At 46.4% G+C, this 18,608-nt stretch overlaps 1 protein-coding gene and 1 long non-coding RNA gene across 5 annotated transcripts in view; one reads left to right on the forward strand and one right to left on the reverse strand.

Moving 5' to 3' along the window:
* The window catches only part of LOC149971787 (uncharacterized), a 547,180-nt gene that overhangs the window by 273,007 nt on the left and 255,565 nt on the right, over window positions 1-18,608 (reverse strand). The window lies entirely within an intron of this gene.
* LOC110505015 (protocadherin-18) lies at window positions 11,186-18,104 on the forward strand. 4 transcript variants are annotated; one of them, XM_021583947.3, is made up of 4 exons: window positions 11,186-14,293; window positions 14,778-14,866; window positions 15,169-15,353; window positions 16,583-18,104. In XM_021583947.3, exons 1-4 carry the CDS (start codon window positions 11,795-11,797, stop codon window positions 17,536-17,538), a joined length of 3,729 nt encoding a protein of 1,242 aa, XP_021439622.3. In that variant the 5' UTR covers window positions 11,186-11,794; the 3' UTR covers window positions 17,539-18,104. The 4 variants fall into 4 exon arrangements, with proteins under 4 accessions (XP_021439622.3, XP_021439625.3, XP_021439623.3 ...); XM_021583950.3 differs by having other exon boundaries at window positions 15,169-15,284; XM_021583948.3 differs by having other exon boundaries at window positions 14,811-14,866.

Here is an 18,608-nt window from a genome sequence, read left to right on the forward strand (position 1 = left end):
CATTTCAAATGTTGTGTTATGTATATATACAGTGTTGTAATGATGTGCAAATAGTACAAAAGGGAAAATACATCTAGGTTGTATTTACTCTCTCTCTCGCTCCCTGTTGCTCTGGCCGCTGTGTGAGGTTGTCTGCTGCAGGGCAATGCTGAGCCGTTTCATTTGTGTTTTGTTCAAATGACCCCCTGACTAAAGAGTTTTCAGCTCTACAGTTACAGTTGCTTTGTACAGCCTCCCTACCAATCTATGTCTCTGCGACCCTGTCTCTGATACCCTGTCTCTGCTACCCTGTCTCTGCTACCCTGTCTCTGCTATCCTGTCTCTGCTACCCTGTCTCTGATATCCTGTCTCTGCTACCCTGTCTCTGCTATCCTGTCTCTGCTACCCTGTCTCTGATATCCTGTCTCTGCTACCCTGTCTCTGATATCCTGTCTCTGCTATCATATCCTGATCATGCTATCCTGTTTGTGGTAGACATCTCATCTTGTTGTCTGATCTTTTCAAGTGGACTGTGAAACACAGGCAAAGATGTTGACATATGCTTCAATAACATCAGATGAGCCTCAATAACAATTGACATACAATCACTCCCACTTGCTATTCATTTGCATCAAGTAGTTAGGTCCAAATGAAAACAAACTGCATAAAGCCTGTGCTTCAGTAAGCCAATAGGAAGACAGTACCTGTGTCCTGTCCAGTACTGAACACCCTCCCCAGTCCAGACCCTGTCCCTAACCCCTGATCTTATCTGCACAGATCAGGTGAAACGCTCCTATACCAACGTTTCTCCATCCTGTTTCCCATCAGAGTCCACATAACCACAAGATGAAAATGTCATTTATTACCACAAGTGTGAGAGATATAGGACCTCTCTCCCTCTCTCGCTGTCTCTCTCTAACATAATAAATACAATGATTACAGATGAAGGGTTCAAGTCTATCCCAAGCATCTTTCCAATGATGCAGTAGTGAGAAAGGTCTGCATGATTTCACCCAAATATGACTACACTACAAACTAACCCTTATCGGGCAATCTGACCATGCTTAAGAAACCAAGCAAAATGTCCCTGTAAAATGTCCATGTCATTAGCTAACTCTTGTAAAAACAGAGTTCTGGAAGGTAATTTCCAACCCAGACAAAGTGATGGAAAGAAGAAAAGTAGAAAAGAGGTCAGTGTTGAGCTGGTTTGTTTGATGTTGGTTTGATGTTGGTTTGATGTTGGTTTGATGGAAAGTAGGCTAAATATGCTCTACATCAACATCCAGCCATAAAAGACCTCTTTCTTTCTTTCTTTCTCTCTCTTTCTTTCTTTCTGTTCTTTTTTTATAACAAGTTCTGATCACCTTCTCCAGTATTCCACTTGGCGTGAATCAGTGTGGAATATACTGCACAATACCTCTGATTTTCTAAAAGCCTTGTCTAACTCTAAGATGTTGAACACACATTTTCCACTTAGGAACGTGGCTATCTACAGTGAGAAAAAAAAAATCAAGGCCACATGTTCAACCCTCTCCCCTTAAAAACACAATTTGATAGCAGTGGGAGAGAACTCGCCAGGTTTGTGGTTTACAAAGAAAGTTCATGTGTAATCTTGGCTCTGAGGCTTGTTGAAACGTTAATCAGTGGGGAATGTAATGCTGTTGCCTGGGATTTTCTTTCTCACAGACGTCAACAATAAGAAGATTGACAGATTGACTTAGACTGATTGAAGGATAAGTTCAGTTGTGTGAGAGGTATTCAGTTGACTAAGCCCGGAGTTAAATGAGTTTAAATGTGTCTTCATCTCTTTCTCTCCCTCTTTTCTCTCTATGTCTGTCTGCTATCTCTCCCAGTCTCTCTTTCTCTGGCTTTTAATTAAAAAAAGAGTCTCTTAATCTCATGCTCAACACACTCTGCTTGCTAATGACTTGGAGGGATCTTACCTCCCACAAAGAGAAAGAGAAATGGCAGAAAGAAAGGGAGAATGAATGAGTGAGTGTCAGCATACAAGTGTCTTTGTGTGACAGTGTGTCTGTGTGCGTGAGTGTGCGTGTGAACGTCTGTCTGTGTGTGTATGTTTGAGTGAGTGTGTCGGTGTGCGAGTGAACGTTTGTGTCGGTGTGTGTGTTTATGCCTGTCTGTGTGCCAATGCCTGTGTGCGTACGTATGCGTGTGTGTGCGTGTATATGTGTGTGTGTGTGTATATATGTATGTGTGTGACTATGTGCCAGACCCCTGGTTGTCTCCTCTCCTCCTGTTCCCATAGGAGGAGGGCTGAGGGGTCAGGGGGTCAGCAGGGCCTGACAAAGGGCCCGAGCCGTCACAAAAGTCAGTGCGTGTGCCGGGAGGGGGGCTGGGGTAGGGGGAGAGTCACTTATTACCATAGTCCCTGGCCTGGCATTAACAATGATGGATCAGCATCTGGACACCACAGAGAGAGAGTGTGTCACTTATCCCTCAGCCTGGGAGAGAGATGGGGATGACTGGAAAAAGAGGATGAGGGGAGAGGGGGTGGTGGGGAGGGGGAGGGGGGATGGTAGACTGTTAGACATCTGTAGAAATCCATCTGTATCGGTAGCCATCCATCTGCAGCAATCCAACAGCTGAGTTGTCTACTGAGATTCAAACAGATTCCCTTGCATCCGTTCTTGGTAATTCATTGATTCGGATTGGAAACACAGACCATTGACTATAGTCTACTGTTTAGAGATGTGCGTTGACAACAGCGACAACAGCCTGCCTGTGTCTGTCTGCACAGTGAGTGGCTAGCCAAACGTACAGCATATCCTCTGCATGTATGTATAATACACATAATCGGGATATCGGTATTAGGATATCTTCAACAGTCATGCCGCAAGGGAAGGGGGAGGAGGAAGCAGAGTGTAGCGATAGGAGAGAAAGAGGAGAATGAGAGGAGGGAAGAGAAGGATAGGGGTAAGGGGAACCAGACAAAGTCTTAATGTGTAGTGATTGATAAGCAGAGCTTTCAAATGGAAATGAACACTAGCAGTGTAGTTTGTGTTTTTTTCATTAGCTGAAACAAAGCCATGAAAACTAGACCCTTCTGTGCTTTTCTCTTCTTTCTCTGTCAGAGAGTGTTCTGATGAGACTCTTGGGACTAAGCTATACTTGGAGTGTGTGTGTGTGTGTGTGTGTGTGTGTGTGTGTGTGTGTGTGTGTGTGTGTGTGTGTGTGTGTGTGTGTGTGTGTGTGTGTGTGTGTGTGTGGTGTGTGTGTGTGCATGCGTGCCTTGTGTCTCCATCGAGGAAAACTCGCAAGGAGAGCGGGCCAGTAAAATCAGATCATTAGCGTGTTTTGAAAGTTATTTTTATTTATCCTGCGCGAGCTCTGATTTGAATTAATAGGCTATTAGAACAACAATTAGCATACGCATTCCAGCTCTCTCCTTCATACACAGGAAATGGGTTGGCAAGTCCTCGCCAATAAAGCAATGCTTAGTAGTTTGACATTTCAACTTTTTGTCTAATGCAAATTTGCAAAATCTCTCTCTCTCTCTCAGACTAAAGCTCATACAGCGGGATGCTTATGAATGATTCATCAGTTAGTCCAACGCTAAGTGTTTGCAGCTATAATGTGTATCTGCACTGCTTTTAATGTCCTCTCTCATCAGAGTGACGTTGGCTCTATATTTCTGCTCCTGCGTTTCGGGCAGCTAAATCTACATGAAGCGTTAATTCAGGGGCTGTTGATGCTCATCCCCTCGGCGGGTTTGTAGAAAACACACGTTTCTGTTGACGCTCGAGACTCTCTGGCTGTCAGAACTCTTGTTTACTTTTCATTTGTACATTGCACTCACTCCCAAACTCCCTCATTTTTATTCAAAACATGTATCTGCTATTCCTTTATTTGTTTCTCTTACGTATCCGGAGAGACTTGTGAGTGCAGTCAAGGTCTGGACAAGAAGCAAATACGACTTTGAGTTGTTGTTCAAAGCTCTGTGGAACCCTGAGGTAAAATGGCAGAGTTGGCATGGAGCCAAACGCACCAACGCACCGCACCGATGGCCTCCCCTTCTTTAATGGTGTTTGATTAAAGCCTTTCCCTGGCTTCACTGACTTTAAAGACATGCCCCAATTTCCTCCCTGGATCCTACTACTGAAGGATGTCAAATACATGTCAACCCTGAGAATCCCCCAGGGGTCATTAGCCGGCAAATTCCGGAGCGTTCAGGGTTCGTCGAGTGACTCAAACACACGCAAACGCACACACCACCTCCGTTCCTCAACCCCAACCAACCCGAGCAGGCAGAGTGTTAAGATAACGCCCTGGTCTGGGAGCCATTATTCTCTTGCAGTCATAGAAGTGTGCACCATGTACCTCTTCCCTTCCCTACCAGTAGGATGGCTAATAAATACAAGTCCGCTTTTTACTGTCTGGCTTAATTGGGCTCATAAAGTAAGACCCTGCAGTGATAACTAACAGGGCCCCACCAGCTTACTGGCTTTATAGGAGAGAGTTACACTGTGGTGACTATGTAGTTCCTTCTGAAGAGTGTGTACTGAAAGGCATTTCAAAGAACTTGTGCATGTGACATGAAAAATTGAAACTTGAAAGTTACTGCTAGATACTTAGTAACCACAAACAGAGCTCTGCTGTTTTCAGAGGTGCCGATTTGAAGCGCTTTCTTCGCGTTTAACCTTTTAAATGATTTATGAGTATTGACATGGCTTGTCTGAACTGAAAAAATGATATCACGGGAGATAAACACATTAAATACATCAAATCCATCCAGTGGGCTTCAAACAGACTGCAGCAGTTCACTTTCAATCAGAAAATGCATTGTTTCACAGTTTAATGTGTTAGTACTGGGATCTCTTCCTTACCCCTCAGGAATAGACTACAAACTGAAGAATAAGGGTTGTGGCTAGACGTCACCCTTAAAGATAAATGGGTCCCAGGTTATGGCTCACACCCACCCTAAAGAACAACAGAACAACAGAGGGGAATATTTCTCCATCGCCGTGAAACGCGATCTGGGGATCCATGAGAGGTTCCAAAATTAGGAACACGTGGCGTCGGCCCTGGCAACACAGCCTGACGACGAGGCAGCAGCACCCCCCCAACCCCCCCCCCCCCCCCCCCCCCCCAAAAAAAGAACCTGGGTCTCGCCTGCATCACATCTGCCAAGACAAATAGATGGGGGAAGGTTTTGGGGGGACGGGAGAGTAGTAAATCTTCTCCCTATTGAATGAGCACCCCCAAAAATATGTCACCCCAAGACCTGCACGTGGGGAACATTCAACACAACCCACATTCGGAGGGCTATTGTTCACTCTTTCTTTTCTTAAACACATGCAGCATGCGTCAGCAGAGAACCACTACATTGTTACTGTTGGCTGTCGATGTTTCTTTGTCTTGGCTTCATGTGTCGATCCCCATCTTTGAGACACTTTAAATGGGAGTATTGTGTTGGAATCTATTGAAATGGCACACTTCTAACGAGATAGCTGTCAAGCTACGTAGGACTTAACAGCACCGTCTCAGGAGGTACTTACGGAAACGTGGCAATCCCATTTCATCACGGTAACGCACGTCTAACAATTAATTGTTAGACGTGCATTATGCTTTATTAACGTTCGTTTGGAAAGGGAAAGTGAATCTCTCTTCACTTAATTGTCACTTCACAAGCAAGCACATAAAGACGATCTGAAACCGGATCATTCTTTCTATTACGAACAACAAAGCCTTCCCTTTGTTCCACACCTGTTGGAAATCCTCCGAAATGTTGCTCAGTTATTAAACTGGGTCACGTCTGGCTGACACCCGATATCTCTGTCTGCGATATGAAAAGCGGGCGTGAGATATTGTACCGCTTCAAAAACAAGTGATCGGGTAACAGCACAGCATATACCAGACGTGTGTCGGTCAGGGAGTGGGGCTTTGCTCCACCACAACATGAATGCAGGGCGGAACCCCAGATATAATCTCCTTCTATGTTCATCATGTTGCTCATACTGTCTACGCATCAACCTTATATTAAGGTAGGCTTCTGTTGGCGACCGGAGGAGTCCGTTTGTGTTTGAAGCAAAATAAAAAAAGAAGCCCAGATAGTCCTTGAGGCCCGATACTTGCGACGCATTTGAGAGCACTTTTCTCTTTCTCAACAGGGTCGCTGAAAACTTCTGTCAATCGTGTTGATGCGCTGACAGGGAATCTCAGTACTTCTTTTTTTGCATGGCATTCATTGCAAATACATCCCTATGAGGAGAAGACATTTTGAAAAGAGTCATTTGTGTACAAATTATGGCAACAGATGAGACCGTAATCACAGCGAAGACAATGGGGCTTGATAAGGGACAAGTGGCGTGCAAACAACACAGCTACAGCATCTAAGCTATCAACTACAGCATGGTTCAGCAGAGCTGTGGTGGGGATATTTGGTTATTTAGGATTCACCACTAGTGTCAACAAACAGCTATGAAGCAATACCTCCATTTTAACTTGTCCCTGTACTTACAGGTATGTTCTTTTTTGGTGAAGAGCATCAGACGTCTCCGTGGTACTGTATTTCCCAGAGTGGCCTGGTATTTCCTCCTCTCTATCTCTCAGCTCACAGAGACGGAGCACGAGGCACTGTAGAGGAGAGCAGGATATACGGTCATGGAAGATATGATGACTGTCCTCTCAGAGGTTTAAGGTCTGAGAGAGAGAATACGGGAAAGTGAGAAATAGTGACAGAGGGTGCAGTGTAACTACAATGAACAAAAATATAAACGCAACATGTAAAGTGTTGGTCGCATGTTTCATGAGCTGAAATGAAAGATCCCCAAAATGTTCCATACGCACAAAAAAAAATGTATTTCTCTCAAATTTTGTGCACAAATTTGATTACATCCCTGTTCGTGAGCATTTCTCCTTCGCCAAGATAATCCATCCATTTGACAGGTGTGGCATATCAAGAAGCTGATTAAAAAGTATGATCATTACACAGGGGACAATAAAAGTGCTGGGGACAATAAAAGGACACTCTAAAATGTGCAGTTTTGTCACAGATGTCTCAAGTTGAGCGAGTGTGTAGTTGGCATGTTGAATGCAGGCATGTCCACCTGAGCTGTTGCCAGAGAATTGAATGTTCCTTTCTCTACCATAAGTCGCCTCCAATTAAATGTTTGATAATTTGGCAGTATGTCCAACCGGCCTCATGCCATCCCAGGACCTCCACATATGGTTTCGTCACCTGCGGGAACGTCTAAGGCAGGGGTGAGCAATTCCAGTCCTCGGGGGCCTGATTGGTGTCACAGTTTTTCCCCTGCCCCAGCTAACACACCTGACTCCAACAATCTGCTAATCATGATCTTCAATTTAGAATGCAATTTGATTAATCAGCTGTGTTTGCTAGGAATGGAGAAAATCAGGCCCCCGGGGACTGGGAGGGAGTGCGGAGGAGTATTTAATTCTGTAATAAAGCCATTTTTGTGGGGAAAAACGTATTCTGACTGGCTGGACCTGACTCCTCAGTGGGTAGGCCTGGCTCCCAATTGGGTAGGCCTATGCCCTGCAGGGCCCACCCATGGCTGCGCCCCTGCCCAGGCATGTTAAATCCATAGATTATGGCCTAATTAATTTATTTAAATTGACTTATTTCTTTATATGAACTGTAACTTAGTAAAATCTTTGAAATTGTTGCATGTTGCGTTAATATTTTTGTTCAGTGTATAAAGAATGGGCAAACAGTTAGCCTAGCGGTTAAGAGTGTTGGGCCAGTAACTGAAAGATCGCTGGTTCAAATCCTTGAGCTGACTAGGTGAAAAATCTGCCGATGTGCCCTTGAGCAACCACCTGCTCTTGTAAGTCGTGCTGGATAAGAACCTCTGCTAAATGACTCAAATGTAACAATGTAAAACAATAGCAGATAGGGTTATCTTTGTGGGCGCTTCTGACTCGGATACAAACCTTCGGGACCAAGGAAAGGACACTGTGACAGAGAGTCAAACATGTTGGGGCCTATTTCAATGTAGGCTATGTGAAGCTACTGATAAATTTGAAAATGATGACATTTATGATTTCCATACCGGGTAGGTGCTACAGTAAAACATGGCATCTTGCATGAAATTGTGGGTAGCCTATGCATAGCGTTGTTATCTAGATAGGCCTATTTGCCAACTGCAGTTCTTGGGGAATTATACACTTAGGTGAAGTAATACTTATGTAAAACCTGTATTAGCTGGGATTGTTTAATAACTCTACTAATTCCATACCATTCATTTGAAATTCCTTTGAACCAAATAAATCAGACGAAAGGCGCAGTGCGCGTGCGTGATGTAAATGTTGATACAAGTTGTTGTAAACTCTGCGTCGGCCACTTTAATGACAGAGGAGGCTATTGTAACTATTTATATGACCATGTCCGTCTCCTTGTGAGACATATAGCCGCCCTGCTACACGTGTCTTGTGGCAATAAACCCCCTAGTTACCACTGCAATTCTTGCCGGGGATGAATAACAATAAGCATTGTCGCGAGGCCACACGGAAGAGACCCGTGCTTCTCCCCCTCCTCACCCAGATCGTCTCCAATCCTATCCTCGCGAGGGATCCGCGCGAGCTAACAGAATGATAATGAGAGGCGAGGCGGCAGATGCTCGGATGCCTTTACAAACGCCCGCGACCCCCGCGCGCGCCAGAGCAAGAGCATTCCGCCGGCTGGCTCACCGACCGGGATGGGGTGGGGGAGAAACTTTCCCCTTTGTGAGTGGCTCGCGCACGCAGCTCCCCCGCCGTTTGGGGTTTTTGGTGGGCCCCGGGGCGGCCTGGTTACACCTGCTAAGCGCTTTTGTCATTGGGATCTCCTTCATTTCAATGAAAGTTCATTTCTCCCCTCCCCCATCTCACGAGGCTCCCAGAACTAGCTTTACGACCCCAGTGGGCTGAATCACTGCACCCCCCCCCCCCCCCATCCACAGAGAGTACCATATGAGGATGCGAGACTGACTTCGCCAAAATAACACAATGGAACATTTTCTGAAGTAATATGGGCAGCCCTATGATTGAAACCTAAAACAGCATATTAGCATGAAATTTCATCCAGAGTTGTGTTAAATGTTGATTTGGTATTTGAGATCATTTATGAAGGGAAGCTTTAGCCTAGTTAATTGCATTACCAAATAGCCTATTGCTTTGAGATATTTATCTGATTATCTTACATATCAACACTGAAACGTAAATATCTGGCGTAGGCTCATTAATGTCAGGGTCTATACAGCCTATAGTTATTTTAATTGTATTGCCAACCACGGTTTAAGGCACATTAGATGAAGTTAACTGTTTTGTTACCGCACCTGCCATCTAAACCCTTGACATAAGATTAACATGGACTATGTTTTTCTAAAAATACAGTTCCTACATTTTAGCCCAGAGAAGAGCGTATCGAAATGTATTGAGTTTGCATCTGCTTTCTGCAAACATACCCCATTGATGTTGTGTTTCCATGGGTTTTATTCGAATTAAACCCGTTCTTGTTTAAACTCGAGCGGTTGTTGGTCTTCGTGGAGGAAATGTGATTACCTTGCATTCCCCATTGCAGTAATGATATTTGGGCACCACGAGCTCACCCGGGGTTTTCTCAGAGCGGGGTGAGAGGTGGGGAGAGAATCGAAGCACCGGCCCGTGGCTAACATTGTTAAACGTTAGCGGGGAGTTTTCACCCGGCTCCCTAGCTACCTTTCACACAGCAAACGGGTCATGTCTGCCCTGGTGAGAGAAGATTTTAGGCCTATTGCTCGTCCGGCCTCCCCAGCGCCAGCCAAAAATAAATTTGGCACCAGTTATTTCATTGAAAGTTTGAACGTTTATGTTGGATGCTGCGTTGAGAACCTTTTTACACATCGCCTCAAACAAATATTTGGGTCATATGTATGTTGTTCTAACGCCACATATTACTGTAGCACGTGATGATCTTACTAAAATCCCAAAATCAAACACATAATTTTTTTTTTTATTAGCTGGTAATTGTCTTTTATATGTATAAATGATATGTGCTGAATCATTAGGGAGAAAGCTATATTGATTTACAGCTCTGCTGAATCAAAGTCCATGTGTGCGCGCTCATGGAGCCAGATGGCAGAGAGCGAGTGCATCTCCTCTCCTGCTTTTTTCTTTTCCCCACGAGTCACTCCGGGAATTTAAAATGCAGCGAACCTCCGTAAATATGCTCTATCCAGTTTTACAGAGAGAATACAAAATATATGTGTTTGTCCATTGGGCTTAAATAGCCATCAGTGATACAATAATATATTAGTGCTCTGGTTTACCACATCAAATAGCTTAGTGGGAAGTCATGTGTCATGCTTGTGTCTAATTGCGCAGAGAATGGGGCCAACCGTTTTGGAGATGTTTACCGAGGCAAGGTGCGACGGAACGGCATTAGATTATGTTTGAATTCCATCTGAAAGTGCGTTTAGGCCCGGAATTGACGTAGGCCTAATTATGGGTTTGGGTTGTCTGAACCTCGCGCAGATGGTCCGGTGCCTTCTTCAAGCTCCAGTTGCTCGTGTTTGCTCCCTGAGCGAGAGTTTGAGGATGCTAATTCGGCAGGGATTGTAAAACAGTATTATGCACAGGGGGAAAGTGTTTGCCCGCGTGACCCGCGGCGAGGCGCATTTAGCACCAAGGAATCTTTTCGGAGATTCGCCACACGCGGGGCCCTGGTGGAACACACAATAGCGAGGGCACGGAGAGGTCTTCTACCCTCACTCAGTAAAAAGCAAGATTTGGGGATCCACAAACCTTCCCTCTTATAGGCCTCTCTACACACTGGTGGCTTGGAAATGTGAGGCTATGAAACCGTTTTATCACCATGACTTTAGGAACAAAATTGGTAACCAAATTGTATCCACTGTAACCAACTTGAATACACCTTCACATATTGTGTCCTATGTTGCATATTTTGTTCAATGTTTTCCATTTAAATATACGAGACAACTACATATACAATTCACCTCAAAATATATAGTTCATTTATGCATATAACCAGAGCATAAAATGCAAGCAGTGCTATTTTGGGGGATAGTATATGGAATGTTAAAGTTCTTTGTCATATTTAAGGTAGGGGGGGGGGGGGGGGGGGGAATGACAGTGGCACACGTTTGTGAATTGCAGCTATAACAATATGCGAGTGCCGAGGCAGCCTTGGGTCAATCTGGACGTGTTTAAAGTTCTCCCTGAATAATCCCCTTTACCTATTGTTGTGGCACACTTTAAAACTACATCTTTGGGTTGGTCCTCCTGGCTTCTGCAATCAATGGGCCCTCTGTGTCGTGAGTGGACATCCTGGACGCAGCGAAGGGGCAGCACTTGATTCAGGGAGGGGTGAAGAGGAGAGGGAGGAGGGGTGGGGGAATGTTTTTGTGTGAGCTGAGGAAAAAGACGCAGTTTGAGTGAGGGGCGGGCTATCAGGGCCAGTCTGTCTACCGAGACGAGACACAGACGGCAGGAGCGCGCGACAGAGCAGAGCGCACAGCAACACAAGCGGAGCTGCGCATTTTCTCCTCGCTCAGATTTCCAGACACACACTCACATACAGAGACCGTGTAAGTGGATGTATGCAACAGATCCGTCTACGATAGCAAGAAAAAACAGCATTTGAGTTGGTGTTCTTTGTTGTAAACTCGAAGCTAAAAAGAAAACTGTGACCTGGTTCATCTTGGGTTCTCAAATATCCATCTTTAAGTCGATTTGCGCGACTTTTCACCGACGGTGACTTATCGGTGGGATTTAACATGCCAGACTTTTGAGAAAGCTTATTTTTTTCCGGACCTTGCTCCTCTGTGGAACTGTAGCCCTAACCTGGGTGCTGAAGATGGGTGCCAAAATGAATACACCCAGAGGGAATATAGTATTTTCCACTGCGCTATTATTATTTTTGGTTGGAATTATGCAGGACGTTAATGGTAAGAATTTGAAATATAAAGTTTATGAAGAGCAAAAAGTGGGCACAGTGATTGCAAGGCTAAAGGAAGACGTGGCGGGTGTTCTTTCTAAATTACCGAGTTCAGTGTCCTTTCTGTTCCGTGCTATGCAGCGGGGGAGCACTCCGTTTCTGTCGGTTCGGGAGGAGGACGGTGAAATCACCATAGGGACCAAGATTGACCGGGAGAAGATTTGTGAAAAGAACCTCAACTGTTCCATCGAATTTGACGTTATCACTCTGCCTACTGAATACCTCCAGCTCTTCCACGTCGAGGTGGAAGTCTTGGACATTAACGATAACTCGCCACAGTTCTCTCGTGCCATCATACCCATTGAGATCTCCGAGAGCGCATCTGTTGGTAACCGGATTCAGCTGGACAGCGCCACGGACCCAGACGTGGGAGATAACTCCCTTTACTCTTATTCCCTGACACCAAATCACTTTTTCAAAATCGACATTAGGACCAGAACCGATGGTGCCAAATACGCAGAGCTTGTTGTGGTGAGAGAGCTGGACAGGGAGGTGCAGTCCAACTACCAGTTGCAGCTAACGGCCTCGGACAATGGAGTCCCCCCGAAGTCCGGCTCCACTTTGCTCAAGATAAGCATCTCGGACTCTAATGACAACAGTCCGGCTTTTGAGGAGCAGGCTTACGTTATTAATCTCATGGAAAACTCACCACTAGGGACTCTACTGATTGATTTAAACGCCACAGATCCGGATGAGGGCACAAACGGTAAAATAGTTTACTCTTTCAGCAGTCATGTCTCTCCCAAAATACTGGAGACGTTTAAAATTAACCCTGAAAATGGTCAAATCACTTTGATTAAAAAAGTGGACTATGAATCTACATCATCTTATGAGCTGGACATTCAGGCACAGGATCTGGGTCCCAACTCCATCCCTGGACTTTGTAAAATCGTAATCAAAGTGGTGGACGTGAACGACAACAAACCGGAGATCAACATTAACCTGATGACCCCTGGCAAGGAGGAGGTGGCCTACATCTCGGAGGGCGCGCCAGTGGACACCTTTATAGCACTGGTGCGCGTGGACGACAGTGACACAGGGCTCAACGGTGACGTGGTGTGCCGCCTGCACGGCCACGGTCACTTCCGGCTGCAGAAGACCTATGAGAAGAATTACATGATCCTGACCAACGTGTCTTTGGACAGAGAGAAGAGGTCAGAGTACAGTCTGACAGTCATAGCTGAGGACCGTGGCTCTCCAAGCCTCTCCACAGTCAAACACTTCACTGTACAGGTGTTGGATGAAAACGATAACCCGCCTCGCTTTGAGAAGAGTCGCTACGAGGTCTTCAAGTCAGAGAACAACTCTCCAGGGGCCTACCTGATGACAGTGGTGGCGTCCGACCCTGACCTGGGCACTAACGGTCAGGTGACCTACACGGTGGTGGAAGCTCTGGTCCAGGGAAGCCCCATATCCACCTACGTCACCATCGACCCGTCCAACGGCGCCATCTACGCTCTACGGAGCTTTGACCACGAGGACGTCAGCCGCATCGCCTTCACCGTCCAGGCCCGTGATGGAGGGAACCCCGCCCTCTCCTCCAATGCCACCGTCCTCCTGACCGTGCTCGACGATAACGACAATCCGCCCACCATCCAGTCCCCACCCCTACGGAACCACACCGCGGATCTACCTCTCTGGAGACACGCCTCCGCCGGTCAGCTGGTCACCATCATTAAGGCCACCGACCGCGACACCGGTGCCAATGGCGAGCTGAGCTGCTCCATTGTCGGGGGCAACGAGGAGGGCCTGTTTGTGATGGACGCGCGGCGATGCGAGCTGCGGACCAATGGCAGTCTGGAAGGGGTTCCCAAGGACGTGCTGGAGATCAGGGTGGAGGTGCAGGACAGGGGCACCACTCGCCTGTCCACAGGGGCCCTGCTCCGCCTTTCCCTCCAGGAGAACATGGACATCCTGCCCCCAGGCCTCCCCACGGGCCCAAGCCAGCCACCGCTGGACCTCTCCCTCATAATCATCATCTCCCTGGGGGCCGTGTGTGCCCTGCTGCTGGTGGTCATGGTGATGTTCACCACGGCACGCTGCAACAGGGAGAAGAAGGACCCACGCAACTCGTACAACTGCAGGGTGGCAGAGAACACGTACCAAAACCACCCGAAGAAGCCCTCTAGGCAGATCCACAAGGGAGACATCACCCTGGTTCCCACCGTCAACGGCACCCTGCCCGTACGGGCACACCCACGCTCACCTTCTGCTTCGCCTGCCCCAGAGAGGGGCACCATGGGCAGCCGGCAGAGCCAACACAGCCGCCAGTCGCTTAACAGCCTAGTCACCATCTCCTCCAATCACGTCGCAGAGAACTTTGCTCTGGAACTGGCCCACGCCACGCCCCCTGTCGAGGTAAGAAGAAGAAGAAGAGAGAGAGAGGGTTTCATTTCATACCCTAAGTCCTTAGTGATGTATTACTAGATGGTTATATGGATATGTTATCTGCTAATGGTAGTCTTTGAATCTCTTCAATGCCTTTGGAATAAAATAGACTACCATCAACTATGGATCGATAGAATAAAAAATGACTGAGTTTAAGCTTTGCCTAATTTTATGGTGATATAGAAATGTAATGATGTTTATAATTAGGATATTTGCGTTATACATTTTCTATTTGTGTGCCCCACGTTGTGTTGTGTTCAGTAAGCCCTCCCTTATTTCCCATGATCATCTCATGTTTTATAGCCCGTCATAACAACCCTCATCCAGATCATGTGTCCTTATGCCTGTCTGCTCCCATCAGTGTTCATTCATTTCCCCTTTTCATTTTCCCCTTTATTTTCACTTTCCTTTCTTTTTTTTCTTTCTTTTTTCCCCTTTTTTTTTTGGATTGTAGCAAGTCTCACAGCTTCTGTCCATGCTCCATCAGGGCCAGTACCAGCCAAGACCCAGTTTCCGTGGCAACAAATACACTAGGAGCTACAGGTACCTACATCTTAAAATAAACACGCCCGAAGGGAATCAGAATGTACTTGTTTAAGAATGTGTGCATAACTCAGTAAGGCTCTAAGGCATATCCTACAATGCTTTACATATTCCTATAAAGCTTGTGGTGCTATTCCCTCTTAGGCCTATATGTGCCTTGTTCTATTTTAGGACTCAACCTTAATAATTGTATGCAAAAACCTCCACTGCACTTAGTTTTGATACATGCACAAGCCTTGAACCATCCTCCAATGTGGTTTTCTATGAAAGTTCCAACCATAATTTCTTCTCACCGCCTCCAGGTATGCTCTAAATGACATGGATAAGTTTAGTCTGAAGGACAGTGGTCGTGGTGACAGCGACGCTGGGGACAGTGACTACGAGGCAGGGAGAGAGTCTCCCATCGACAGGCTCCTGGGTGAGGCCTTTACTGAGCTATACCCCCCTGACGGCCAACTCAGACCCCATCCACAGCATCCGCATGCAGGTATACACCCCTCACCGCGTTTCAAACCCCTCACCCCCATCACCACTCTCCACCGATCCAATATCAACTCCCTTCCTCTACATGTCCATTCTTTACTGACCTCTACCAACACACTGCATGCAGGTATACCATCCTCACCCCTTTCACAATATCACTCCGCTCACCCATCTTAGTCCTTGCCCCTACACTACAGGCCTCCACTGAGCTATCCCCCATTACACCACCTCACCCCTCCCACTCTCAGTCACCCCTCATCCCCAACACCTGTGAGAGATTCACTCCCCAGCTGCTTATCAGCACAGTGACTGGGTGGGACTGTGGACGGAGAAAATAGGGAGAATTATCACCCGTTTCTCTGGCGAGAAAAAAGCTCTCATCTCCTCCACAACACAATTATTTCAGAGTGCGATCAGGCAGCCAGGCAGGCAGGTAGAGAGGCAGGTTGGAGTGGTTTTATCGACAGCTTTGAAAGGCGTTTTTGGTAAATCAGTCCGGTTAATCTTTCATCAGCGGGGGAGCCAATCTGCTGCCTGCCTGCATGGCCGCGGCTGCTGCTTTTCTAATGTTCCCCAATGCACTCTTCCTTCATCAGCTCTAAGATGTATTACAAATGGTCCTTTTATGGTAATGAGAGCGTAATGAAGTCCCTGAATAGTATGAGTGAATAACCAGCGCTCTTTAATGAAGGCTTTACCTTGGCATATTTGATTTGTCTAATTTATTCTTCAGAGAATTTTCTTTTGAAGATTTAATGTTGAATAGACGTGACATGAAAGGGTAAAATGCCAGCTTTTGAATGAGTAATAATAGCCATTGATCTGGCCTAGTGAATTGTCCCGACATGTTAATTGCATGTTATAGGTAGTATGCTCTCGCCCACAGAGTGCTGTGCAATCTAATTAGCTTAGATTTCAACCCATGTTTGAAACCCAGATCACACAACTGTGTTTAAAGATGAATGGATATCAAATGTTTGATGTTAAAAGACTGTATGAAAGACAATCTCTCACCTCCTCCCTTCAAAACCACTCCCAAATTCTATGCCTGCTCATCACCATCTCCCCTCATCACAAGTCTTTCAACAAAAGAACAGTAATACCCAGAACAATCTATGGTGTGTGTATGTTTAAATGCATGGCCACATGGGGCCCACCTTCTATGTATTTCATCTATGCAGTGCCTTGTGAATGTATCCATGACCATGTCTCTCTCTCCCGCTCTCTCTGTAGCGATGAGACTGTGCACTGAGGAGTGTCGTGTCCTGGGTCATTCTGACCAGTGCTGGATGCCTCCCTTGCCCTCCCCAGCCTCCTCTGACTACCGCAGCAACCTCTTCATCCCAGGAGATGACCCCCGCCAGGCCAGAGACCCCGAGCAGCCCCCACAGTCCTCCGAACCCACCCACCCTCATGCCCAACGCAGCAACCAGAGCTTCTCCACCTTTGGCAAGGACAACCAGGAGGGGGCCGAGGAGGGAGAGGCGGAAGATGGGGGAGAGGATGGGGAGGACCTCTGTGGAACCACCTCCCTGCTGTCAGAGATGAGCAGCGTGTTCCAGAGGCTCCTCCCCCCGTCGCTGGACTCCTACGTCCAGGTCAGTGAGACCCAGAAGGGAGGTGCGAGTGTGGGGGGTGTAAGTATCCCAATGACGGGGTCACTGGACAGGAGGAGGAGTCACTTGCCAGGTAAGCCCAGTGCTGCAGCCCACCAACAAGGTGTGGCAGCGTGGGCTGCCAACACCCATTTCCAAAACCCCGGATCTAGCATCGGGCCCTCAGGCCATCCACACCCCCAGAACGGCAGCTACCACACCCTCAAACCCAGCACCAAGCTCAACCCCCAGAACAACCACAAGAACCAGGTTGTTGGGCACGGACAGCACGCCCCCACCCCCAAGAACAGCCCTCTCCTCACTGCCCTGGTTAGCCCTACCCTGGTGGTACCCTCCCTGGCCCCTGCCCCTGCCCCCATCCCTGTCCCTGTCCCCCTCCCGGGGCCTTGCGGTAAGTGGCTCCCAGCCATGGAGGAGATCCCAGAGAACTTTGAGGAGGATGAGTTTGACTCGGTGCTGGGGCAGCTGGGACACCTGCAGGGGAAGAGGAGCGACAGCCGCCATGAGTTGATGGACGCCAGCGAGCTAGTGGCTGAGATCAACAAACTGTTACAGGACGTCCGGCAGAGCTAGACATTCTTAAATACCCTCCACTCTACACCTTTGAACTCTGACCTCCAACTTCCTGACTTCCTGTCAGGAGTCCTGCCATGTGTATGGAGGGGGAGCTGAGGAGTCTGCGTAGGAAAAAAGAAAAGAGAAACAAACTAAAGACATAGACCTGCAATTGTCATTAGAGTTGCATTTCTAACGTATTTGTGTTTTGTGAATGCTAAATATCCAAATAATGTTTGTATTTTCTGGTTTGGTACACAATGTACACAATGTGACTGTATTTATCTTTGTATTTTAAAAATACATTTGTATTCTTATATTTATTAAAAAATATGTATATAAACTTAATCAATCAGAATTATATTTTTATATATTGAATGCATGTTAAATGGGAGAAGAAAAAAAATCAAGATTTTGACATGCAACTGAAAATCTACATATTTAATATTGTCTTTTGTGAAATGTTTTTTATGTCACTATTATTATATGTATACGTGAATATATTCATTATTGGACACAAGTCTTTGTGGTGCATTGTGGGAACGTGTGGAGAAACACAAATAAAGTGGAAGACACAGAACTAATATGAGTTTGTCTCTGTTTATTCTTTGACGAATGTTGCCATTGTATTAGAGGAAGGATGTCAGAGACAGATCTATTAACTACACTGAGAAAAAATAGAAACTCAACATGTATAGTGTTGGTCGCATGTTTCATGAGCTGAAATCAAAAATCCCAGAAATGTTCCATACGCACAAAAAGCTTATTTCTCTAAAATTTTGTGCACATCCCTGTTAGTGAGCGTTTCTCCTTACCCAAGATAATCTGTCCACCTAACAGGTATGGCATATCAAGAAGCTGATTAAACAGCATGATCATTACACAGGTGCCCCTTGTGCTGGGGACAATAAAAGGCCACTTGAAAATGTTTTGAGGGAGCGTGCAGTTGGCATGCTGACTGCAGAAATGACCCCTAGAGCTGTTGCCAGAGAATTTATAATGCTCATTTCTTGTTTTAGAGAATTTGGCAGTACGTCCAATCAGCCTCACAACCACAGAACACTTGTAACTACGCCAGCCTAGGACCT

The sequence above is a fragment of the Oncorhynchus mykiss genome, chromosome 25 (genome assembly GCF_057628025.1).
Source record: "Oncorhynchus mykiss isolate SJ-2025 chromosome 25, ASM5762802v1, whole genome shotgun sequence".
Lineage (NCBI taxonomy): Eukaryota > Metazoa > Chordata > Actinopteri > Salmoniformes > Salmonidae > Oncorhynchus > Oncorhynchus mykiss.

Excerpts from the sequence above, each read along its gene's own strand:
- LOC110505015 (XM_021583947.3), top strand. The coding sequence starts at position 11,795 with ATGGGTGCCAAAATGAATACACCCAGAGGGAATATAGTATTTTCCACT. Across the intron at positions 14,294-14,777 it reads ACGCCACGCCCCCTGTCGAG|CAAGTCTCACAGCTTCTGTC; the intron begins GTAAGAAGAAGA and ends TTTGGATTGTAG. Across the intron at positions 15,354-16,582 it reads TCCACAGCATCCGCATGCAG|CGATGAGACTGTGCACTGAG; the intron begins GTATACACCCCT and ends CTCTCTCTGTAG.